Raw genomic sequence first — 27160 nt, forward strand, 5'->3', positions numbered from 1 at the left:
ATAACTAAAAACAATTGTGGGGAAATAATGCCTTGTTCGACAACATGGATACGTAGCTAAGTACGGTTATCGTTAGAACTAGCCCGTTAACTCGAGAGGCGTACACCGTATTTTATGAGTCACGATTTCAGTTGATTAATTACATCTTTGCATTGCATCGCATGCGTATGAAAGCTCTAGTTTGGTTTTGGTTAATTGATGAAACCCTAAGTGCTAACCTAGTTTATCAAGATGATTATGCGATAGGTAGCACTACTCCAAATGATGAAGCAATGGCAAAGATCATGACAATGGTGATGGCAAGGTTATGGTCAAATGCTTAAACTTGGAAAAGAAGAAAGAGAAAAACAAAAGGCTCAAGGCAAAGGTATAAAATGTAGGAGCCATTTTGTTTTAGTGATCAAGACACTTAGTGAGTGTGATCATATTTAGGATGGATAGCCGTACTATTAAGAGGAGTGAAACTCGTATCGAAATGCGGTTATCAAAGTACCACTAGATGCTCTAATTCATTGCATATGCATTTAGGATCTAGTGGAGTGCTAACATCCTTAAAAATGTTTGTGAAAATAAGCTAACACATGTGCACAAGGTGATACACTTAGTGGTTGGCACATTTGATCAAGGGTGGTGAAGTTTGGGAGCAAGAGTAAGGAACTCCACCGGTGGAGTGTCCGCCCGTAGAGTGTGGACAGTCCGATGGTGCCACTAGTGTCCTAGACAGAAAAATTGGAGGTCACTGTAAGTGAGCAGACGCTGGCCTTGGTTGGACCGGAGCGTCAGGTCAGTGGTAACAGAGGGCGCGTGTTTTGGTCTTCAATCGGACGCTGGTGCTAAAAGCGACCGGACGCTGGCAGGGTGTGTCCGGCCAGTGCTGATGTACGCTGACGTAGGGCATACAGAAGAGAAGTTGAGTGACCAGACGTTGGGTGAGTCCGGTCGAGCATGACCGGACGCGTCTGGTCGTGAAATCTCACGTTTGGAACCTTACTGGAAACAACTGGACGCTAAGATCCAGCGTCCGGTCACTTTGTAACTGACGCGTCCGGTCATGTCATGACCGTTGAGATCAGATGACTCCTATTGAACATAGGATGACACATGGCATACATCGGTTGACTGGACGCTGGGTCTAGAGTCTGGTCAGTCTAACCGGAGCATCCGTTCAGCCCGCAGTGTGCCCAGTGAAGGGGTACAACAGCTCTATTTCGTGGGGGCTTCTATTTAAGCCCCATGGCCGGCTCAAGCTCACTCTCTTGCATATTTTCATTGACATAGCAACCTTGTGAGCTTAGCCAAAGTCCTCCCACTCATCTCCATCATTGATTCATCATCTTTGTGAGATTGGGAGAGAATTCAAGTGCATTGCTTGAGTGATTGCATCTAGAGGCACTTGGTATTCGTGTTGCGCTATGGATTTCGCTTGTTACTCTTGGTGGTTGTCACCACCTAGACGGCTCGGTGCAGCGGTGGAGGATCGGCATGAGTTGGTGATTGTTCGTGGTCGTCTCCGGTGATTGTGAGGGGAGTTGTACCTTCCCCGGCGGAGCGCCGAAAGGTAACTCTAGTAAATTGCTCGTGTCATTGAGTTACCTCACTTGTGGGTCAGTTCTTGCAGTGTCCTATCATGTGGACGAGATTTGTGAAACACCTCTTAGTCGCCGAACCACCAAATGTTGGTTGACACAACGGGGATGTAGCGTGTTGGCAAGCACGTGAACCTCGGGAGAAAATCGATTGTCTCTTGTCTTTGGCATTCTCCCGGTGATTGACTATATATTCATCTTGTGATTGGTTCATCCCCTACACGTCGGTATAATCACCCTACTCACTTATTTACATTCTAGCAAACTAGTTGACACAAGCTCTTTAGTGTAATTAGAATTGAGAGCTTGCCTTATTATTTACATTCATCTAGTTGAGCTCTTTAGAGTAGCAAGGTTGAGAGCTCTTAGTGAGTAATTACATAGTAAGTTTGTGTGCCTGAGTAATCATTGCAACTAGAATTGTTGGATAGGTGGCTTGCAACCCTTGTAGAGCTAGAGCAAGTTTATATTATGCTATTTGTCATACTAATCAAATTGCTCTAGTTGATTTGTAGATTTTTAAATAGGCTATTCACCCCCCTCTAGCCATATTAGGACCTTTCAGCGTATCATATAGGTACGATGATGGATCAATGGATCGATCGAAGGATGATTGGGAATCCAAAGATGATGTACTGGTATTCTCTCCAGGAGATGCTGCAATGGGCCTTCTATCCAGTTGATGGTGGATGATCTGAAGATGCAGACACTAACTTTTTAATATATCTTACCCAGGCAAGCCCCAATGCATAACCCCTATTTTCTATAGTTTAAATTATATTTGTGCATTAAGTTTTAAGGAGTTGAATGAAACTCACTTGCATATACATCTTTATTGCTATGAGTCTTACTAGTATGACGGGATCGTGTAGAATGCTATGCTACAGGACTCTGATAGAAGTCGAGTGATTGCCTATCACTCGTGAGAGATAGGAAATATATTATTATTGGATTACTATCACTTGGAAAATATGAAAATGGTGGAAAGGAAAATGGTGACCGGGCAGAGATATGGTTTGGGTATTGGTGGGTGTAAGAAGTTGTGTCGCCGCGGAGGTGGGTCATAGCTTGGTTACACCGTTTTTCCCTGTCTGGTCGGTTAAGGACCGATCGTTGCATATGACTCTGGGCAGGTCACACACTTATTATCCTGAGCACATACTTGTGTATGAGCGCTTGAAAGACTTGTTGCTCTCTTGTCACGGATCTGGCTCTTTCCGGGCCGACTGTTAGGGTTTTATTTTGGTGGAGGAGGTCCTTGCACCGCACTGAGTCCGGGACTCATGGGCGGGGGCTTAGAGTCCTAGTTTGGATGGGGACCTGGACACCCAGGATAGGAAAGTGATGGGTTGGTCCTGCTTGTGCCCGGGGTACAAGCGGGGCGTGTGTTTTTGGGGTACCCAGCTGGGGGCATTGATTCGCGAATCGCCGGGCTATCCGGTACGGCTTGTCTACGGTTTAGCATCATAGTAAGAACTGAAAGATGGAAGATGGACAAAGGTAATTAGATTGCTTACCACCTGCTTGAAAGTAGCACAGGTGCTTACATAGAATGGTTAGTTAATGAACCAATGCGGCTATTAATAAAAATCGAGCATACAGACACACGCTTAGTAATGCTTCCTACAAATGCAATAAACCCACAAGCCAGATAACCTTGCATATCCTTGGAGTCTTTTCTTTTCTCCTGTCGGGTAAGTCTTGCTGACTACAATTGAGTACTCAGGGTTTTATTCCCCTGTTGTAGGTAACAGGTGGAGGCTTGAGCTGACCTTTGTGTGTGGATTCCTCCTGGTGGGCTCAGAGAGGATTTCCTTTACGCTGCGATCGTAGTTGCTATTTATAACTCTCACCAAACGCTTTTATAAATGAAAGTTTCATAATCTGTTGTTGTAGTTATATATCAATACTTCATCATGTCATTAATAGATGTTTATTTCCGCTGTAACTCTATTCACATGTTTCTATTCCACTATTTAATTAAATTATTTATAACTCTGATAATATGATTTCATTCCGCTGTTATATTAATAAATATTATACTCTAATGTTGTATTAAAAGTGATGTAAGAAATGGTTACGAATGATGTAAGCTTTATTCTCTCATTTGTGATCCTGATGGCAAAAATGTGGATTTTTGGGTTCTCCCCTAGGGTGTGCCCGACGGAATCGAGTAATTTATTGTTCTCCCTCGGGTGCTTAGTCTCTAATGGAAGACAAGCACTCCTATGAGGTATTAAATTAGGCGGTTCTGCCACACCAGCGCCTCTGCATTCCAACCAAAAGTAGCCTTGGCCGTCTCTAAGTCCCGCTCCAATGACTTCACCTTTCCGCCCAACTCTGGAAAAAGGGCGACAAGCTCAGAAATAAGCTAAAGGAAAAAACCAACATGACGAAAAACAGAAAAGGTATGTACCGAGGCAGAAGTTCTTGAGGGCAAAGAGTCCCTTCGCCTGCCGGGCCACCTGCTCACGTAGCCGGGAGTTCGCCTCCTTTGTCCCCATCACCCGACCTTGAAGCATGAGCACTTTCTGGTCTGCCTCCGACCGGGCCTTTCACTCTGACTCTAGGGTCTTTCATGCCGACTCTAGGGCGTTCCGCTCTAACTCCAAGGCGTTCCACTCTAACTCAAGGGTCTCTAGGGATTTTTGGAGCACCACCTCGGTGTCTGCTAGGGATTTCCATAGCCCTACATTGGTCTCCGCCTGGCGAGCCTTCGCCGCCTCAAGCCCCTACTCAGTGGCGGTCGCCCGCTTTGCCTCACGCTGCTCCTCTGCTCGCACTGTGGTCACCTTGGTCGCCTGGTCCTAGGACTCACGGTGGGCGGACTCTAGCTGACGGTCAAGCTCGGCTATCTAGGCATTCTTCGTCTAGAGGAAATGAGACTTGCAGGACAACATCTCCTACAGACCCTACAAAAACAAGAAGCAAGCATGTTGAGGCAACCAACAAAAGACTAAGAGGTCAATGACAAACATGGGAAACTCACCTCCATGGTGAGCTGCAGGTTGACCTTGACCAACTACTAGGTGGACTTAACCTGCTCCTGGGCGTCCTCAAGCTTCACTGATAGCTTGGCGAGATCAGACTCCACGGCGAGTCATTTCCTCCAAAGGATGTCCTAGAGCTGACACTCCTAGGAATCTTGAAGGACGAACCGAACCTTTGATGGGTCCTTGGGGCAGGGCCACTCTAGGTCACCCTTCTCTAGCCTACCGGAGGGCCTAGCCTCTGATCGAACCACTGCCAGTTCCCGCGACAGCGTCGATAGCTCCACCATGTCATTCGCTTCATTGTCAGAAGGGATCCACAATACCTTGGTTTCACGAGCCACCGATGGGCGTTCTGACTCTGTCCCGGCCACGTCTCCCTCTGGTGCCTTCAGCTCTGACCATGAGGGTGAGCCATGCAGCACTCTGCCTAGTGAGGTAGGGTGCTCGGTCTCCCTCTCCTCTTCCACCACAGCCGGTGGAGGAGGGGCCACAAGGGACACCTCCGGCGAAGCCCTCGCTGTCACCACCGGGTTCGCTACTAGCACCGTCGCCGCCGCTACCGCCGTACTAGCAACTGACCCAGGGAGCACCACCCCAAGAGGGAAGGGTTCGCCACCACCACCCTGTTCCCCTCATCGCTCGTCGTCGAAAAGAAACCAAGACTCTAAAAAGGCTCAAAAATACTCAACAGCAAGATCAAAAAGAAACAAAGAAAAACATACCAGGAGGTAAGCGACACAACTCTAAAACCAAGACTTGGCGTCGATGGGCCCGCAGGGCAAGCACTGCTCCCAGGCTATGACCCACGCCCCTCACTTCAGCCGAGGGTGGAGTCATCCCAACCGGCTCCTGCCCGGCTTGCAGGTCACCACGACCATCGGCTTGGGACGCACCGACCAACACAGTAGGCGGGGCATCGTCCCACTATGAGTCACGCACTGGCACTGGTCCCACCAACGCACGGGTGTAAGACCACTCCCCTAAACACCTGGCGGGTGGGGACAAGACTGGTGACACCATCGAGGGGCGTGATGACCACGTCCGCTATGCCTCCCATTCACCAGAGGTGTCCACGCTCACCACACGCTTCCTCGACACAGGAACCACGACGCGCCTCTCTAACTCTCGCTCATCGCCAGCAGACATCGTCATAGGGTCACGATGCTCCGCTGAGGTCACAACAACCTCCCAGCTTTCCTCCTCCTTGGAGAAAATCATGTCATCCACCTCTGTGGGATCCTCCAACTCAAGCTCTGACTCAACGTCGCTCTTATTTTCCCTAGCCTTCATGCGTCGGGCGATCTCCTTCTCCTTCTCATACTTCCACCGAGCCACCTCAGCTTTCTTCTTCTTCTTAGCATTCGCCGCCTCCTTCTAGGCGCCCTGCCGATCCGTGCCCTCTGGCCCCTTCAGGAGGTGCATCTGGGACTTGTAAGCATCAAGTCCCTACAAAACAGGTGACTCAAAATAAAAAAAAAGCAGAAAAGCAATGGGGGAAAAGAACATGGAATAAGGAGAAGGGAGCATACCAATTTGGACACCACCGAGGCGTTGAGCGGTCTGAGCTTTCCATCGACCTTCTCTTTGGGCTTCACCTGCAGCACCCAGTCGAGGCAACTCCAAACCTCATCATCTGGCAGCTCCTCTGGCGACGCACAATCAGGGTCTGACGAGCTGCCGTACCTCCACATCGATTGTGACCTCTCCGCCAATGGAGCAACCCAGCGGTGGTAGAGGGTGTGGAACACCCACACCCCGTCAAGGCCACGCCGCATGAGCTTCTAGAGCTCCTCCTCAATGATCTCCACCTTCTTCTTCTCTCAACGGGAAGGGCCCCATGACTAACTATCCCACCTCTCCGGCCTCCCACCGGTGAATGCCGGGAATGGCACCTCCACTAGGCTCCTGATATAAAACCACTCCCCATGCCACCCCTGGTTGGAGTCATAGGAGATGTACGTGGGATACAAGCCCCCCGCGCTTAGTTTTCTCTACATGGCGAAGCCCCCACCGATGCGGCCTCAGGCGGATTCTCCACCGGCAAAGCTCACCCAGAGAACAACTGCTAGAAGAAGTCCGCGTGCGGCTCCATCTCAAGGAAGGCCTCACAGACGATGATGAAGCTGGCGATATGCAGCACCCCTATTGGATTGAGGTGTTGTAGCTCTAGACCCCACTCATTGAGGAGCCCACATAGGAACTAGTGCATGGGGTATCCTAACCTGTGCTCATGGAAGACGAGAAAGGAAACCACCTCGCTGGGCCGAGGTTGTAGGAACTCCTCTCTCTCAGGAGCCCTCTAGTGTGCCACCTCCTTTGGTGGTAGAAACCCCTTCACGGCGAAGGCCTTCAGCACCAACTCCCTCACAGTGGATGACCCCTAGTCTGACATCTCGCTCCGAGTTTGTGAAAGGATTTGTGAGTTTTTTCCTCTCTCTCGCCATCTCCCTTTTCTTTCCTAGGAACCGCTGTGTCTCTCAAAAATGCTCTCGGCAAGAAGGAAAATGAGAGGTGGTGGCAGATGGGGAATAGGCGAAGGAACAGGGCAAAAACCTTCTCCCTTCTCCTACTTAAGGAAAAGGGTGCATCAGTTAGGGAAGGTGCGCCGATCGGGAAGGTCAAAACGATGGAGCGAAAAACCCTCTCCCTTTCTCATTTAATGCAGATGGGATACGATGGGATGCACACTGACCGATGGAACGGTGCCTGATTAGATGGAATGGTGCCTGGTTAGACAGGATGTGGCCTAGGTATGGCCCACCACTATCGCACGCCAGGCATGAAAACCAAAGCGTCACCATGCGCAGGCGGCTCTCTGCCTCCCTAGGCGGGACTTGAAAAAACCCAAACAACGGGATCTCCGCCAGGAGAAACCATCAGGCTTCCTAAGTCGATCAAACGACTCTGAAAAACACGCCGAGAGATAGGTAAGGAGCAAAGGGATGCCCCCCATGTAGGCTATGCCGACTCCATCATGAACAACGAGCATAGGTCTTAGTCGAACATTTCCAATTAGAGCTCTTCAAACCCGGTCACTCGAGTCATCAAGGTAACACTACCGACTTCCGCTATTTCTTTATAATCATTTCATACATCCATACACACATTCATTCCATAAGCTCATGCCCCAAGACGATTCGAGCCCTAAACCGCTTGGGGGCTCGGGAACTAAGGCATCGCACATGTAGTGAAATGCATCACAACGCTCTGTGTTGCATCACGAAGTGGTAGTTGCCTCATTCAACATGAGCAATGACTGATCGGGGTTCAAAGGCCGGCCCACGAAGGGCTCGAGACTGCCCCATGTCAAATAAAGCCTGGGGAGAAAACATAGATGAGCCCCATGCGGCCCTCGCCCAGTCTACCCCAAAGCAGATAGGGTCATCTCAACTTTCTCATTCGATCCTAAACCTCTCCCCAAGCCATAGAATCTCCATCGAGGGGAGGCTAGTAGGCCACCCAGGTCAGTCTCTGGAACAACCCACACATCTACCGGGTTGCAGGTGAAGGAGCAGTGGAATGTCAAAAGAGGGCTATGTCGACCCCATCATGAACGACGGACCCGGATTCCACTCGATCATACCCGTTAGCGAGCTCACCAAGCATGTCTCTCAAGCCCGAGCGATCGAGGCAAGCGACAAAACTTAGCCCCTCTAAAAGGTCCTAATGGCTAGAGGGGGGTGAATAGCCTATTAAAATTTCTACAACAACACTTAACAAACCGATTAGATAATTATGAGACGAAGCAAGTGTTGCACTAGCCTACTAAAATAGCAAGCCACCTATCTCAATTCTAGTTTATATAGTTTCTAACCACACAATAGCAAAGACACTACACTAAGTTAGTGTGCTCTCAAAAGCTAGCTAAAGAGCCACACTAACCAAACTAACAAGCTCTCACAACTCGGTAAAGAGCTTGACAACTAGTTTATGGTAAAGTAAAGAGAGTGAGCAATTTATTTATACCGTCATGTCGAGGAAAGAGCCAATCAATCACAAGAATGAATACCAATAAAGACCAATCACCTCAGAATCAAATGATGAACACAATGATTTTTTACCAAGGTTCACTTGCTTGCCAACAAGCTACTCCTCGTTGTGGCGATTCACTCACTTGGAGGTTCACGCGCTACTTGGCATCACACGCCAAACCCTCGATAGGGTGCTGCACAACCAACACAAGATGAGGATCACACAAGCCACGAGCAATCTACTAGAGTACCTTTTGGCTCTTCACCGGGGAAAGGTCAAGAACCCCTCACAATCACCATGATCGGAGCCGGAGACAATCACCACCCTCCACTCAATGATCCTCGCTGCTCCAAGCCATCTAGGTGGCGGCAACCATGAAGAGTAACAAGCGAATCCCACAGCAAAACATGAACACCAAGTGCCTCTAGATGCAAACACTCAAGCAATGCACTTGGATTCTCTCCCAATCTCACAAAGATGATGAATCAATAATGGAGATGAGTGGGAGGGCTTTGGCTAAGCTCACAAGGTTGCTATGTCAATACAAATGGCCAAGAGCATGAGTTTGAGCCAGCCATGGGGCTTAAATAGAAGCCCCCACGAAATAGAGCCGTTGTACCCCTTCACTGGGCATAACACGGGGTGACCGGACGCTCTGGTCATATTGACCGGACGCTGGACCTTAGCGTCCAGTCACGCGATGCGTACCATGTGTCCCCTCTCTTCAAATATTGATCACCTGATCTCAATGGTCAAATGATGACCAGACGCAGCAGCTCAAAGTGATCGGACGCTGAACCCCAGCGTCCGGTTGTTTCTAGTAAGCATCTAGAGACGACTTTTCATGACTGGACGTCCAGTCATGCTTGATCGGACTCACCCAACATTCGATCACTTGGCGTTTCCCCTGTGCAGACTATGTCAGTGTGACCGGACACAGCCAGCCATCGTTTGGTCGTTTCAGCGTCAACGTCCGGTCGACGACCGACGCTACACTTCTTCTACTGCTACTGACCGAATGCACTGGTCCTTCAGAGACCAGCATCCGATCACTTACAGTGCCCACACTCACCTGAGTTTAGGGGGCCGGTGGCATCATTGGACTGTCCGCACTCAACGAGCGGACACTCCACCGGTGAAGTTCCTAACCCTTGCTCAAATGTGCCAACCACCAAGTGTATCACCTTGTGCACATGTGTTAGCATATTTTCACAAACATTTTCAAGGGTGTTAGCACTCCACTAGATCCTAAATGCATATGCAATGAGTTAGAGCATCTAGTGGCACTTTGATAACCGCATTTCGATATGAGTTTCACTCCTCTTAATAGTACGGCTATCAAACCTAAATGTGATCACACTCTGTAAGTGTCTTGATCACCAAAACAAAATAGCTCCTACCATTTATACCTTTGCTTTGAGCCTTTTGTTCTTCTCTTTCTTCTTTTCAAGTCCAAGTGCTTGATCATCACCATGGCATCACCATCATCATATCATGGTCTTCATTTTCTTCATCACTTGGAATGTGCTACCTATCTCATGATCACTTGAAAAACTAGGTTAGCACTTAGGGTTTCATCAATTCACCAAAACCAAACTAGAGCTTTCAATCTCTCCCTTTTTGGTAATTGATGACAACCCTTTCACAAAGATATAAATTAAAATTCAATTGAATCCATGTTGCTTGCCCAAGCATATTTACCATGTGTAAAAGGATATGGACAAGTTTTATGAACCCCAAATGGTAGCAATTGCTCCCCCTACATATGTGCTAAGAGTTTGGATTATAGCTTGCACATATGCTTAGATAGAAAATATAGGAGACAATATCTACTGATGAGGACATGGCACCTTCGGATACGAACAATGATTATAAGGTGAGCTTGTTCCTACATTTGCATAGTGGCTTTGGTTATAATTCACTTGGTTCCACATGTACATGTCACTATTTGATTGTAGGTTCAAATGTGTTTCATAATGGAAGTTTATCAAAGTTAAACTTTTAGTTCGTCGGCAGCCCAACAGTGCCTCATTGGGAAGGCCATAACTCATCCATCCGGAGTGCGATCGAGGTCAATGAGCACTTGATGGAAAGCTTGTTTGATAAGCTTTTAAATAGATCTGGTTTCATCTCAATATCATGTCGGCAAGGCCTCCAAATCACCAATATATTCTATCGTTGTTTCTGCTAGAAGCTACACTGTCGTTATAGGCTTGTTATTCATCCTTAGGACCCTGGCCCAAGTGGGAGCACACCCCAAGGACTTGGAGAACCCACCAAGAAAGCCCTTGGACGTCCTCCTCCTTGGGAACAGGGATCTTGATCTTCCATCAGGTGATGGTAACTATCGTTGTGGCGGAGAATAACACACCGATCTGGCTTCAGATCAAAAGATCGAACCCTGCAATCTTAGCACCACAGCTCCTCTAGTTATCAACCGAGTCACGGATCAGGTTGACCTCACCAAGAAGGCTAATCCCTACCTGCGCAACGAAGAACACAAGCAAGAACAAGAAAGATTGCAACCAAATTGCAGATGTATGATTAATCTCATGAGTTGGGGTCTTACAAACCGATGAACGGCGAAATTGTTCTTGACAGAATAATCTCAGCAAAACCCAAAACCTAATGACGGCAGCGGCATATGATTATAAAGGTCTTAGGGTCGTCGCCTACCCTGGACGCGCCCCCTAATGGGCCTAAACACGATACACGGTCCAACAGACCAAAAGTAGGTGCCGCAGCACCCTGGCAGATTCTAGATGCTGACTTGTTTCGACTATTCCCATTGATTCCGAAGAGGTTTTGATGTGAAACCACTTGGATTGGCTTCCTTATCAAATTATCTTTCCATCCATATATGGATCATCGAAAACAGAGTTCGGATGCGTCCTAGGCGTCCATTTTATTGTAGACTAGTCCTAACGGCCGAGGCAGACTCGAACTCGGATTGGACTGAGCCTCTGGCTTGGCTTGGACGTCCTTGCTGGCCTCCTAAAGTGGTGGCCAAGGAGGAGGATGTCCAAGGGCTTTCTTGGTGGGTTCTCCAAGTCCTTGGGGTGTGCTCCCACTTGGGCCAGGGTCCCAAGGATGAATAACAAGCCCATAACGACAGTGTAGCTCCCAGCAGAAACAGCGATAGAATATATTGGTGATTTGGAGGCCTTGCTGATGTGATATTGAGATGGAACCAGATCTATTTGAAAGCTTATCAAACAAGCTTTCCATCAAGTGCTCATTGACCTCGATCGCACACCGGATGGATGAGTTATGGCCTTTCCAATGAGGCACTGTCGGGCTACCGACGAACCGAAAGTTTAACTTTGATGAACTTTCATTATGAAACACATTTGAACCTACAATCAAATAGTGACATGTACATATAGAACCAAGTGAATTATAACCAAAGCCACTATGCAAATGTAGGAACGAGCTCACCTTATAATCATTGTTCGTATTTGAAGGTGCCATGTCCTCATCATCCTCCCCTTCTTGACAACAAACCATCCTCGGTTTGAGCTTAGCTGGTGGACAAGTTGTCGGTAGTAGCCAACATTGCTCTCCTTCTTGAAATTTAACATATTTCTTTATAACAAAACTAGGGGAACTTGACATGACAAGATTATAGCAATTGCAATCCTTTGGTTGATCATACTTTTGCACAATATAAGGAGATTTCAGATTTGAACAAATACAGACACGATGCACCATATACTCTCCTTTATAATTATATTTTCCAATAAAATGATATGTATGTCTAGAGAACCATGGCAAATCAGCATATGCATAAAGTTTCTCCTCTAAAGAACTAAGATTACACGGAACATCAAATTCAATGTAACCCAAAGTATTTAAAGAAGACAACAATTTCAGCTCATCAACTTCACTAGCATTATGAATAACAAGTCTATTTTCAGCACAAGTGCTCATTTTTAGCACACATATAGTGTGATCATTCTTCAATGATTGCATGGGTATAACATAAATATCATCATGCAAGTCATCTTCGTCAAAAGAAACATCAAGCAAATCATCTTGTGACAAAGGTAAATCAAGCGAATGCTCTACTAAAATTTGCTCTATCATAGTATGATTGGTGGAAAAATTCAGCATATCAAGAGAACTCTCACCTTATGTGAGTTTAGCATCATGGGCATTACCTTTGCTCTCATGTTCAGCAGGGGTAATAGTTGATGGTTCTAAATTTTTACATGAGGCTGTGAGCTTCTCATTTTCTGTCACGTCATCCTTGCTCTTTTCTACATTGTCCTACAAAAGGTTAGGCATAGTAGGAGGAATAACAACAGACTCTTCCTCTAAATGGTGCACCTCATCATATGAAGTCAAAACAGGAGGTGGATTAACAAAGGTTTCTCGCATAAGAAGTTTCATATCATTCCAAGTTTGAGGCTTATCAGAAGGATCTAAAGACTCCCACCAAGATAAAACAAAATGTAGCAAAACACTAGCTGCATTTTTACCTTCCTCCTTAAACACATAAAGCGAGTAGCAAATATGTTATCGATGGCAATTTCCCACTCCATGTACTCATCAGCACCTATACCATCATAAGTCGGTGGATACGAACAACCTGTCATTATTAGAAGATAGCAAAAGACAATACAAAAATATTATCTCTATCAAATGACTACGTGGTTGCAGTGGTGTCATTTTTGACAGCAAGTGGAAGCGTCTTACCAAGCTCTTATAAAGTTCTTACCAATGCAAGCAGTGGGCGGTACAACCGGCGGCTGGTTCGTGATACCTGTGAGGCAGTGGTACCAAGATTGCAAGGATCTTTTTTCTGTACTGATCTGAAGTATATATGTGGAGCTTGGGAGGCACGAAAAAAAATATATATATGTGGCACACAAGTCAGTGACAGACAGTAATATTGAATAAATGTCTAGAGCACTTGTCCTAGTTGCTGGCCTATACATGTTTCTATCACCAGTTGTGATAAACAAGAGAGGAAACAAGGATGAAAGAAAACAAGTATTAAAGGTAGCAACGGATATGAACAAGGCAAAAGGTACCACAAACAATAGAGCTATTGAGTGTTCCTTATGTGCTCCTTTTCGATATCTTCTATTCTTTTTTACTATTTTTTTCTTTTATTTTTTTTGTCCAATCTTTTTTTTTCTTGCATTTGCTATTTTGATATTTTTTTCTCAGCAAGGAGCACACAAGAATAAACCACAAAAATTTTGAGCTCAATTGAATAAAAGATGTGGCCTATAGAAAATTAGGACTGAGCTCTAAAAAGCATACCAAAACTTGTGGGCCCAGAAACTCAATTTTTCTAATCGAATTTCGCAAATCTAATTTTTGCAAACCCAGCTATGCTGGGAAGAAATAGATCTAAAATTTTCTTGCGTTCTCCGTAGATATAAAATTTTTCCTGTTTCTAGTTCGGATGCAAAAGTTATGACTGTTTTAAGGATGCTGCTCGAATCAGGGATTTAGTGGACACAAGATGCAAACCGATGGTGATACGGAATAGCGGCGGGTGAAGGGATCAACACAAACTAGAAAAAAACACAATCTAAACCAGCAACAAGACTTTGACCTAGGACATAAACTCAACAAAGTGAACTCTGAAACTGAAATATGCAAAGGCTATGGCGTGGAAGGTTCTAAGATAGGAAATAAAAGTATGGCACTAGACTATAGGACGAATGCGAAACTCTCAAACTAGGGAATAAAAGTGAACCTGATGGTATACCTTAGCTCTGATTACCACTTAATGGAGACGGGGATCCCGATCTTCCGTCAGGTTCAAGATAAACAACGATTTGTTTGGAGAGCGACACACCGATCTGGTTTCAGATTATAAAGATCCGAACCCTGCAACCTTAGCACCACGTCTCCTCTGGTTATCAACCGTGTCACAATCCGGTTGACCTCACCAAGAAGGCTAATCCCTACTGCGAATCGAAGAACACAAGCAAGAACAAGATAAAAAGCAACTCAATTAAAGTGACAATTGCAGATGAATGATTAAGCACTGGAAGTTGGGGTCTTGCAAACCGATAACGGCAACTGTTCAATGACAGATTAATCTAAGCAAAACCCAAAACCTAATGATGGTGGTGGCATATGATTATAAAGGTCTTAGGGTCATCGCCTACCGTGGATGCGCCCCCTAATGGGCCCAAACACGATACACGGTCCAACGGACCAAAAGTAGGTGTCGCAGCACCCTGGCAGATTCTGGACGCTAACTTGTTTTGACTATTTCCGTTGATTCCGAAGAGGTTTTAACATGAAACCACTTGGATTGGCTTCCTTATCAAATTAGCTTTCCATCCATATATGGATTATCGAAAATGGAGTTTGGATGCGTCCTGAGCGTTCGTTTTATTGCAGACTAGTCCTGACGGCCGAGGCAGACTCGAACTCGGATTGGACTGAGCCTCTGGCTTGGCTTGGACGTCCTTACTGGCCTCCTAAGGTTGTGGCCAAGGAGGAGAACGTCCAAGGGCTTTCTTGGTGAGTTCTCCAAGTCCTTGGGGTGTGCTCCCACTTGGGCCAGGGTCCCAAGGATGAATAACAAGCCCATAACGACAGTGTAGCTCCCAGCAGAAACAGCGATAAAATATATTGGTGATTTGGAGGCCTTGCCGACATGATATTGAGATGGAACTAGATCTATTTGAAAGCTTATCAAACAAGCTTTCCATCAAGTGCTCATTGACCTCGATCGCACTCCAAATGGATGAGTTATGGCCTTCCCAATGAGGCACTGTCGGGCTACCAATGAACCGAAAGTTTAACTTTGATGAACTTCCATTATGAAACACATTTGAACCTACAATCAAATAGTGACATGTACATATGGAACCAAGTGAATTATAACCAAAGCCACTATGCAAATATAGGAACGAGCTCACCTTATAATCATTATTCATATCCGAAGGTGCCATGTCCTCATCATCTACCAAATGATGCTAAGGTATAAAAGATAGACCTTTGAAGCGTGATACCAATCAGAGTGCACCATTATACCATCCTTAGCACCATGGCTAGCTCGATACCACTTGGAAACACTTGGAAATGAAATCACTAGATAAACTTATGCATGCTAGATTTTTATTTCTTCATTCAAATCTATAACTAGCATACACCATACAAGCATGAATATTGAAATTTAAAACTTGTGCCATGCAAGCAAACATATGAAATGTACATTCAAATGTATCATACAAGTTCATAAGCTTGCTCCCCCTACTTGTGTGCTCAAAATTTTAATTGATCACTTTCCTTTGTCATATCTCTTGTCATATCTCTCCCACTATATCAAGTTCTCCCCCTATCACTTATATCTTTATTTCTTTCTCCCTTTGTTGTCTTTTCATCATCTTAGTACATTAATATCTTTGTTTTTCTCCCCATGTACTAATATCATTAATATCTTTGTTTTTCTTCCTCTTTGTCATCAATGACCACAAAGGTTCAAAAAGTAGAATTGTTGAGATTATCAATGTCAATCAATGGGGTGAGGAGCATTTTTCCCAAATTTGATTCAATCTAGAATACTTGCCAAAGACATTTAACTCGGTTTGATCCAAGGACAAGCTTCTTCACACCTTCAAATAAGGGTTATCTTGTACCATGTTGAGTTAAACACTTAGAGCTCATTTTCTAGATTAAACACTAGGTTTATAAGCACATAAACATGTCATATGCTACCACTAGATCAAGTCAAGTATAGAAGCAATAGCGATACCATACAAATATCAAATTCATTTGATTTTCATGAATGAGCCTATTAAAATTGAGAGATGACTAGATGCACTAATCATATCCTTAGCAAGGATGTATGCCATGCCAATCAACTTTTACCTTGGATTGCTCGAATGAGAGGCATGTCATATAAGTGGGGGTGCATCAACACATATTTGAGAAATCCAATATGTTCAACTTATTCCTTAGCTTACAACACATTTTCTCATCCAATGGCTTGGTGAATATATCGACAAGTTGATCTTCGGTGCCTACACTCTTAATGCAAATATCCCCTTTTTGTTGATGATCTCTTATGAAATGGTGACGGACGTCAATATGCTTTGTTCTTGCATGTTGAACCGGATTGTTGGTCAACTTGATTGCACTCTTATTGTCACATAGCAATGACAATTTCTTAAACTTGATTCCAAAATCACTCAAAGTGGTCTTCATCCAAAGTATTTGTGCATAATAACTACCGCGCGGATATATATTCAGCTTCGGCGGTTGATAATGCAACATTATTTTGCTTTTTTGATGACCATGAAATAAGTGATCTTTCTAATAATTGACATATGCCTGAGGTGCTCTTCCTTTCAACCTTGCATTCCGCATAATCCGAGTCGGAGTAACCGGGAGTGGCCGGGCATGGTCGGCGCGGGAGCGGCCGTGTGCGGGCGTTGCGCGGCGGCGGGGCGCGTGCGGCTGGCGGTGGGCGGGGGGCTCGCTCGCGATATTTATTCGGCTCTATCGCGCCACGGATCAGGACGCGGCAGTGCCGCGCTAAGATCGGTGGCGCGGCAGGCCCTGTCCCGTCAGCGGTCAGTGATTCCGGTTGTCGCCACGTCAGCCCTCTGCCGCGCCACCATGCGTGGCGCGGCACAGGCATTTGGCCGCGCCAGGGCAATAGGCGCGGCCAAAAATGTTAGTTTTTTTGAAAAATCGACCATGTTAGATTTAAAATTAGTTTTCAAAAAGTGTTAAAATAAAAAAAAACTCTCTGAAACACTAGTTGCAACACCATATCTACTTTTGAAACATCGAAATAAAACATTTGCAACATACGTATGAAACAATTGAAACACTCAAAACATGCGTATGAAACACTTGCAAAAAAACACCTGAAAACACGTCATATGTGTAAAAACATATGTAGCATCCAAATGAAACACTTGCAAACATAGAAACATTTGGAACATACATTTGAAACATACGTGTATAGCCACTACAACATGTGTAATATTCTGATCTACTTTTGCAACATCAAGATGAAATACTTGCAACATCTAGACGAAACATCTGAAACATTTGAAATATACTCTTGCAACATGGGTTTTTCTTGGACGAATGGAGACACGCCGACGTGGAGGTCGATGGTGGCGCATGGACCTCGCTGTGCGGCAGCGGCACGGGCAACTCGCTGGCCGGCGTGGCGTCGCACAAATCTCGTCCCCTGCCTGCTTGCTGGAGCATCCATCGTGGAGGCGGTCGTAGCGAGCGGGCCGATCGTGACGAGGAGATAGCGCGGTGGGGGCGGACGAGGCAGACTGGGCCCGGTGGGAAATGCGGCGCTGAGGAGGCCAGGAGGGATGGGGGCGCCACGCTACGAGAGACCGGCGGCGGCGAGGCGAAGTGGGTGGGGCGGATGGGCACGGCGACGCAGGGAGGAGACGACGCAGCGAGCTTCTGGTACGTGGACGAGACAAGTAGATAGGGTCGCTGAACGAACGATGCATGCGAGAGTGAACGGCGGGAGACATCGACTTCTTAACTGTACCATTATGGATAAATCGCACGCATCCCGAGTTCGAAAAAAAAAATCGCACGCATCCAGCCCAGCGTGAAACTGGCCCGGCCGCCGAGTAGACCAGCTCGCCCGGCACCGCACCGCACGGGCACAGCACGAGCACGACTCCAGCCGCGTTGGGGCCGGAGACGGAAAGCCGATGCAAGATCAACGGATTTGCGCTGTTTTCTCCGCGCCGTGCCGTGCCGTGCGCCGCGTCCACCCCGAGCAGCACGGCGGGGAGTTGCGCGTCCCGCGTTCCCGACCCCCGTTCGCCGTGCCGTGGCCCTGTTTACACGAGGTCGCACTCGCACGGCAGCTGGAGGAATTCCGCGCCGTGCGCGGCGGTCCCGGCTGAGGTCGGTCGCTGTCTTCCGCGTGGATGGTGCGGTGCTTCTTTTTTGTGCCCGGACTCTCTAGCCTTTTTTTATCAGGAGAGGCGTACGTACCTGACAAGCGACAACTGGTGAAGTGGTGATGATGGGATGAGATCACGAGGCAGGCTACGCCGTGCAACGGTGCAAGTCGTGGTGCATTTTAGTCGCTTTTTAAAACATATTTTATAGATAGACCCTACGCGAACCTTTTTCTAAAAATAGACCGAAAGCTCTGCGTGCAATGATGCCGAGATATATAGCTCGGCGCACTACGATTGAACGCTAAACTTGTCATGTAAGCACCAACGTGTCGATCCAGCCCGAAGCTCGGCGTTTAATAATTTAACTCCAGCACGTCGGCGTTTAATCAGTTCATGCCAAGGTATGGTGTTGCTACAGTACAAGCTGATAGCTCAAGTGCACGATGTACTTGTCCATTCAATATATTTTGAAGATCCATAAAAAATAAATATAAATTCCCTTGGCATGAGATCAATTCTATTAGAACGATAAGGTTATCCTCTACGGCACAAAAATACATGGATTGATAAAATGTTTGCCAAGATTTCTAGAGAATCAGACAGGTTTGGTTATGGTACCTTTGTCTATGGGTATCCTTTTCTAAATTTGGTTTACTTTTTGACGTATGGTTGCTAACAGTTGATTAAGATCACATAGCGCACCTGAGTCCATTGTGATTAGTAATCTGTAAGTTGTGAGCATTGGTTCTGTCATGTTCAACTTGGTTGCAGTGAATCAAATCAAAGGGTTGTACATACATAATTATTAATAGGAAGGGGCATGATCAGAGTTATTATGTTTTAGCCTTTCAGGTAGTTGTAGTTGCTAGTCTGAAATTGCTTCCAATTTGGCCAAAACAATATGCTAACAGAGCTAGCAAACTTTTTATTACTACTAGGAACAATATTACCCTCGGGATGTTCTCTATACAACACTTATGGGTAAAGATCTGCTTACATGAAGAATGAATTCATCTATAGTTCACCTGATTCATTGTGCCTGATGCGACTTTGATCAGATTTTCTTTTCCATATGTTGATCGACTTAGTTCTAAATTTAAGGAAACTCATTAGTTCTAAATTTTTTGTACAGAAACCTTGGGCACTTTTGTTAGTTTGCTAAAATACTAACTCTTTGCATTTGGATGTCTAAGTGCAACTAATCACCCTTGGCTTCACAGGGCGAATGTTTTAATATGAACATCTTATTGGGGAATTTCATTTCCTGCATTTGACCGTTCTTGTGCTATGCTGCACCTTAGGCCCTCCACAATGTACAGCTTCAGTAGTGCTAAAAGAAGAGAGAAATTGTTCAAGAGTGACTCTACACACTGCAACGACCGGTGCCAACGCTAGCCAAATGCGGAGCGGAGCAAGTAGTTGCTCCGGTTCCATCTTCGTGCCATCTATTAAAGAAGTATATTTTTACTGGTAGTCCCAACTTGCAATGGCATGCCTGATGAGCTGAAGTACATTGATTTGACTGCTACACTGGCCTCCTGTACCTTTTTAAGCGATGCTTGCAATGCTTGCACGCTGTGGGATTTCAAAGCCATGCCAAATACCAGTCATGGGACCTGCTTTTTTCTTTAGCACCGCTCCACCATTGTGGAGGGCCTTACTACTCCTAGCTTTCAACATGCGAGCTCATCACTGCATTTTGGAAATATATTTATCTCACCAGCCAAGGCACAACACAGCATCAAGGCTTAGCCCAGATACATGACACTTTCATGTGTGTATTCTTTTATTTTACTTTCTATTTCGCACCACCAAAAAAAAAATGACTTGCCGAGTCCAACTATTTATACAAGCATGGGTGTGCTCCGAATTAACACCAACATTCAGAAAATTATTTATATAAATCTTGGCAAACAATTTATAAATCCATGTACTTTGTCCCATAGAGAGTAACTTTATGGTTATAATGAAATTGATCTCAGGGGGATTTATATTTATTTTTTATGGATCTTCAAAAGATATCGAATGAACAAGTACATCATGCACTTGTGCTATTAGCTTGTACTGTAGCAACACCATAGCTTTAAACGCGGACCGTGCGGCGTTAAATGATTAAACGCCAAGCTTCGGACCGGATGGACACGTTAGCTCTTACGTGGCAAGTTTAGCGTTCAATCATAGCGCGCCGAGCCATATATCTCGGCATAGTATCATTGCACGTCGAGTTTTTATCTATTTTTAGAAAAAGTTTCACGGAGGGTCTATTTATAAAATATATTTTAGAAAAAGACTAAAATGTAAAATTTTCACCGTTGTCTTCGTGGTGGCGCCGATCTTCCACTGTCCACTCCACGAGGCGCATTAACACCCCGCACCGAATCAAACACGGGTAGATGCCCTACCCTACCCTGCCCTGCCCACATCGGCTCGAGACTCGCCACTGCTCGCTGGCCTGCACGCCGCCCGTCCTCGAACCAAACCACAACGCTCTGTCTGTGTGCTTCGGTCACAGCTTCCACGAGACCACGACGACGTGTCGCAAGGATCGAGAGCAACATCAAGCGGTGGTATGTTGGTGATAATTGGCTGCCTATTTTTAACCTTGAACCATAATCTAACACGCGTATCTTATATCTGGATAAACAGGCACTGACGCACACATCTTAGCCAGAAGCCATTTTTGTAACCATTTCTCCTGAGCCATGCCGATTGGCGCGTCTAAATAAAGAAGGAAAAGACTACACCAAGATTATAATAATCTATTTTTTTAGTCACGTTTCTTTGAGGTTCTGTTTGGATCCTATAAATAATAGCTATTTAGATCAAATAGGTGCAGTTTATAAAATAGCTAATTGTTAGTTGGACTTTTAGATAATAACTATTTCACCCGTTGGACGAAATTAGATAATAGCAGCTAATAATTATCTTAGTGGCATTTTTTTTTTGTTAGTTGTACATGTGAATGCCCTGCAGCTAATATAGCTAACTATTAGCAGATAGTGAATTCGGCTTAAATATAGGAAAGAAAAAAAAAAGATTTGCTTGCCAAGGGGGCCTGGGCCCACAGAGCAGACCATGAACGCCACGAATCGAAACAGCTGCAACAACCCGACCGGACCCGTCCATAACTCCACCACCCCCTCCGCCACGCCTCGCCCGTCCCAGGCCCCCACCCCAGCTCAGGTCCTCAAACTCCTCACGCCGCGCACGAGCCGGAGCCGCCGAGGGCGCGCCCATCCGGACCCAGAACAGAGCTCGCCTGCGCCTGCGCCTCCACCGATCGGCAAGCGGGGGCAGATGAGGGGTTCGTCGCGGAGGCCGGTGGCCGTGGTGATGGCCTGGGTGCGGCGCCAGCCGCCCAAGGTCAAGGCCTTCCTCGCCGTCGTCGCGGGGATGGCCGCGCTCGTCTTCATCCGCTTCATCGTCCACGACCACGACAACCTCTTCGTCGCCGCCGAGGCCGCGCACGCGCTCGGGATCGCCGTGCTCATCTACAAGCTCACCAAGGAGAAGACCTGCGCCGGTTCGCCCCGCCACCCCCTTTCCCTCTTACCTTACTGCTATATAATCGCATCCCGGCGGCGCTATCTGCTCGATCCGTTGGGCTCGCTGATTTTCGATCCAGATTGCTGAAGTCATGCGTTTGTTTTTCCTTTCCTCGCGTCTATGGACTATGGTGACCGAACATCCGGTGGTCCTCCGTTTATACTACTCTCAGTACTAAAAGCATATTCTCGTATTTAGTGCGAGTCGTGTTGCCTGCTTCGATTGATTTTGTGTGGATTTCTGGCCTGATTCGTTCGAGGCAGTAGATAATTTCTCTGCTGTTTCGCTTAGGGTGTATGCATCGACAGGTCACGCTCGAGGTAATTGTTAATTTCTTAAACTGAATACTGCATGCGACTTGTGGTGTGGTGGGCATTGCAGTGGAAGAAGTTTGATATGTGCTTGCTTTCTGAGGAGGATGTTTTTCTATGGCGGTATTCACTGGGTGAGCGTTCATTCTAACTGTTCCATGGTGATATAACTGGGTTAGCCCAAGAGAAGGATACGAGCTTGTGCCTGCTTGATGCAATGGGTTCCTTTGCTTAAAATCAACCATGTTCGTCTGTTTAGGAGTTGTTTGGTTTTTGGAACCACCTCGCTCTAGATGAGGCAGTGCCGATCCCATGATTTTTTTTGGAATGACCCGCTCCTCATCCTCTTACTAATTCTGAGAGATGAGGTGGTGATGAATCAGACCATTACATTCCACAAACCAAACAAAAAGGTGATTAGTGAGAAGATAAAGGACCCCTTTTCCCGAACCAAATTAGTAGCCGATTCGGGCTACTTATACTTTGTTTCCAATTATGGAAATGCAATAGCATTATTGGATTTGTATGGCATATGGATGGGAAATTCTGTGACCTGCTCTCGTCTGTGCAAATTTGGGAAGAAGCATCAGCTAGGAGGATGCCACCACCATCCCCTGGTGCACTCGTGCAGAGAGTGTAGTGGCTTTAGTTTCTTTTGGTACCTACATTTGTCTCATTTATGGAATTGTAGCTTTCAGCACCTTTCCTGATTCACTTTTCGAAGGGATTATGTGCCTAAATGCTTTGTTAATGCAAAATCAAGGATTCATTGTGGTGTGTAAATCTACAATTTTTGGCCTATAAAATAGGCAATGGACAATATTAGTGGAATGGTTCATACACATCATCATCTTGTAATTACTATATTACTTTGTATATAATGGTTGTCCTGCAGTAACAAAATGTGGATGGCCTAAGAATCTATCTCCTTACATACTTTTGACATTTATATTTAGACAAAAGACTAGATTTGAGAATATACACTAAACTGGCATATCCATTTATGTTGAAAATTGGTCCTAAGATAAGCTCGATATTTTTATTAGTTTGTTTTCATGGTTCATGATGCTTAAATTTCTACTCATACTCAAATTTTGTACAAATTCTGTATCTCTTTCAGGATTGTCACTCAAGTCTCAGGATTTGACCGCATTATTTCTGGCTGTTAGGTTGTATTGTAGTTTTGTTATGGAGTATGACATCCATACAATTCTGGATACAGCTACACTTGCAGCTACTCTTTTTGTTATTTACATGATTCGGTTCAAACTGAGGTCAACATATATGCTGGACAAAGACAACTTTGCCTTGTACTATGTGGTAAGAACAATATTAATCTTTTAACTTCAAAGCAATGAGCATCTAGGGACCTTATAGTATCTTTTGCTCTGTACAGTATAACCTGTATTATGAATATGGATCCAGAAGTTGTAGTTTCAAAATGGCTGTGTTGTTTCACACTGCTCTGCTTGACCCAGACTTTGTACCACCAGCAAGAGCATTTCTAGCTGTGTATACTTTAGTCCGACATGATCAATATTTCTGCTTTGATTATATAACTTGTAGAAAGAATTTTACCTCAGATCAGAAATTGCACCTGTGCTGCTGGCTATTTTTGGCCATTTTATCGTTTGCCTTTTTTTTCTTGAAAGGAAAATGGCAAGGGAAGCCCCTGATGTGTTGTCTAAGTGTGTCCTATGGGCCACACATAGTATCTAACTACATTTCCATTCCAGGTACTGCCTTGTGCTGTGCTAGCTCTACTTGTTCATCCTTCAACATCGCACAACATAGTGAACAGAATCTGCTGGGCCTTCTGTGTTTATTTGGAAGCAGTTTCAGTGTTGCCCCAGTTGCGCTTGATGCAAAATACCAAGGTAAATATCTAAACGTGCACGGTGTTTGAAACAATATCCAAATATCCAATAACTTTATTTATCTGATATTGTATTTCTATTCTTTTCTGCAGATTGTTGAGCCATTCACAGCTCATTATGTGTTTGCACTGGGTGTTGCAAGGTTTCTTAGCTGTGCACACTGGGTCCTTCAGGTTCTTTTCTTTCTTTCTCCCTTCCTTTTTTATTTTCTTTTAAAAAGAACTACCATGCTAGTTTCATCCTTTCTTACCAAAGAGTCAATTGGCCATCTACTTCTGAGGCCCTAACGTTGGTAGAGTATGAACAAATGTCTTCCCCATCAGTTAGACTATGGACTAAATCGTTGCAAAGGCTGGACTTCCAAGATATCCTAGGCTCAAAAGAAGAACAGTATGGAAGCACAATTATACAAAATAATTCAGTCATCATAGAGTATAGATGAGCAGTGATTAATGAAACAGCACCAAATTGTTGCAAAGGTCTGGACTTCCAAGATATCCTTCCTATGCTGAAAAGAAGAACAGCACGGAAGCACAATTAATCAATTATACAAAAAAAAATCAGTCATCATATAGTATAGATGAGCAGTGATTAATGAAACAGCAAAGCACTTTTTTTTTAATTTAGGTGTGATTTTCTTGTTATTAATAAATATCCTGTGTTTGTGTCCAATGGAAAATATGCTGGAAGTACTCTACTTTGTTCTACCTGATCCCATGCTGTATGATATTTTCTCAGTATGTGTGCTTTCAGCTGAAATTTGATTTGTTACCTAGTATTTTACTGATCGTTGGGTACTAGGTTTGAAGAATGCTTGAATTGACATTCCTTATGAATATGTACAGTATCTCCAGTTTAAGGTTGTCTACTAGTAAACTTGTGGTGTTCATGCATGGAGGAAATATCCTCCATACTCTTGGTTTTTAGATGAATGAAAGCTTTGAATTTGTGTTTTTGCAGACATCAAGTTTTTTCTGAGTTCAGTCCATCTGATATCAGTTTCAATTACTCTGGTTTGTAGGTTTTGGATACCCGCGGCCGTTTGTTGACTGCTCTGGGCTATGGTTTGTGGCCCTCAATGGTGCTTCTCTCCGAAATTGTTCAGACATTCATCCTTGCAGATTTCTGCTACTACTATGTGAAGAGGTACATATGGTCTAGCATTTCTTATCACTTGCGCGAAAGCTTTGAGCATTAAGCCATTGACTAACGACCTACTTCTCGTGGCACACGCAGTGTTTTTGGTGGGCAACTGGTGCTGCGGCTTCCGTCCGGGGTGGTGTGAAAACTGCAGCGAGATAGAAAAGCATACAGTTCGTTTCTTCTCTCTTCACCATACAAAGCAACAGTCACTATGCTCCTAGTGCCCAAACTTTTGAATCCTAAAGTGAATTAGCGGAGCCCTGTTCGCTCTAACTTTTTTTCAAGTTGTAAACTGTTTACGTGAAAACTGTACCAGTACCGTGAAACGTAGGCTGTCCATCTGACTTTTTCGTTCAGGTTATAGTTGAAGCACGTAGCTTCCACACCCGACTTGTCGCATTTCCAGGATAGAGGCCAGATTCTCCCATTTCAATGACTGTTTATCTTTCGTTCTCGGTTTTCGGGGTGAGTAGCAGTTGTGGCTCCGGATGTCTGGATGGATGCTTTGCTTCCGCATCACAATTGGTGCTTAGCTCTGGGCTCTGCCGGAATATGAAGCTGCAAGTCCAGCGATGCGTACGATTTGGGGCCTGAGATGAGATGACTTGTTTCCTCCATCATTCGGGCACCGGCTGGTTGCAAACGATCTGTTATCGCCGTACAAGCGCATAGCGTAAGCAGAGGTTATCAACCCAGTGTCTGCAACTGCAAACGCCTCAAGAATATGACTTTGTTCGCTTGAGCTTATAAGCTAGAATTAGCTCTATTTTTTTTAGTTATAGAACAATATTTTTTTTATAATAAATTAGCCCTATAAATCAGCCACGGCAGCGGTAACTCCATGGCGCATCCGTGCAAGAAACTAAGCCCATGTTTAGTTCCAAAAAAACTTATCAAAAAATGCTACAGTAGCCATCACATCGAATCTTGCGATACGTGCATAGAGCATTAAATGTAGACGGAAAAAAAAACTAATTACACAATTTGGTTGGAAATCGCGAGACGAACGTTGTGAGTCTAATTAGTCCATGATTGAACACTAATTACTAAATAAAAATAAAAGTGTTACAGTAGCTAAATTCAAACCAACACACACGCTAATTGGCGCTCGCATGCTGATGCCGGCAAGCCTTGTAGCTCCCGTGCCGGCCCGTGCAGGCATGATCTACTTGCCGTGAGCCCACGGCCTGCTGCTCGCTAACTTCGCTGGCAAGGTAGAAGTCGGCCACAAGTTTCAAACTTTCAGGTGTGTTCAGTTGCCCAAACTTTGGGCATCAAAAAGCGCACAGCACTATAGTGGTACTGTAGCATTTCGTTTGTATTTAGTAATAATTGTTCAACCGTTGACTAATTAGTCTCAAAACGTTCGTCTCCCAAAGTACAACAAAACTATGTAATTAGTTATTTTTTACCTATATTTAATACTCCATGCATGTGTTTAAAGATTTGATGTGATGTGATGTGATGGAGAATCTTGCACTGTGCAAAATTTGGAGATGCAAAGTTGGTGGAACTAAACAAGGGCTTCGATTGAACTCGTCTTCCGTTGTGCTCCGTCAGCTGTTCCAAACTCCGACGCTCTCTCTAGACGTTATAATGATTTCTTGCGATGCGTATTCTGAGTTCTGACTAAGTGAACCCTCTGTGGCCGACATGAAGGGCCCACCACCCATCGTTATATGAAGGGGAATTTCTTGTGAGCCACGGGAAAAGTTCAGCGGACTTCAGTGTCACTGCTCTAACTTTTTTTTGCCCTCCATGCCATTGTCGTCAGATTGGGCTCTAACGGTGTCAAACTGCAGGTGTAAAAAGTCAAAAATACCTTTAAGTCTAAATATGTCATTAATTTTTTTGAGCATC

At 45.1% G+C, this 27160-nt stretch overlaps 1 protein-coding gene across 1 annotated transcript; it reads left to right on the forward strand.

Annotated features, from left to right (window-relative positions):
- Positions 1-21551: 21551 nt before the first annotated feature.
- LOC136473002 (uncharacterized) lies at positions 21552-25749 on the forward strand. Its single transcript, XM_066470704.1, has 6 exons — positions 21552-21946; positions 23401-23600; positions 24017-24157; positions 24250-24330; positions 25179-25303; positions 25394-25749. The coding sequence occupies exons 1-6, from the start codon at positions 21721-21723 to the stop codon at positions 25440-25442; spliced, it is 822 nt and encodes a 273-aa protein (XP_066326801.1). The 5' UTR covers positions 21552-21720; the 3' UTR covers positions 25443-25749.
- The last annotated feature ends 1411 nt before the right edge of the window (positions 25750-27160 follow it).

This window comes from Miscanthus floridulus, chromosome 8 (assembly GCF_019320115.1).
Source record: "Miscanthus floridulus cultivar M001 chromosome 8, ASM1932011v1, whole genome shotgun sequence".
Lineage (NCBI taxonomy): Eukaryota > Viridiplantae > Streptophyta > Magnoliopsida > Poales > Poaceae > Miscanthus > Miscanthus floridulus.

What these genes read in the sequence shown, in the direction of transcription:
- LOC136473002 (XM_066470704.1), top strand. Translation starts at nt 21,721, where the DNA reads ATGAGGGGTTCGTCGCGGAGGCCGGTGGCCGTGGTGATGGCCTGGGTG. An exon ending in CAAGGAGAAGACCTGCGCCG is followed by an intron (nt 21,947 to 23,400) that starts GTTCGCCCCGCC and finishes TATCTCTTTCAG; the next exon opens with GATTGTCACTCAAGTCTCAG. An exon ending in GCTTGATGCAAAATACCAAG is followed by an intron (nt 24,158 to 24,249) that starts GTAAATATCTAA and finishes TCTTTTCTGCAG; the next exon opens with ATTGTTGAGCCATTCACAGC.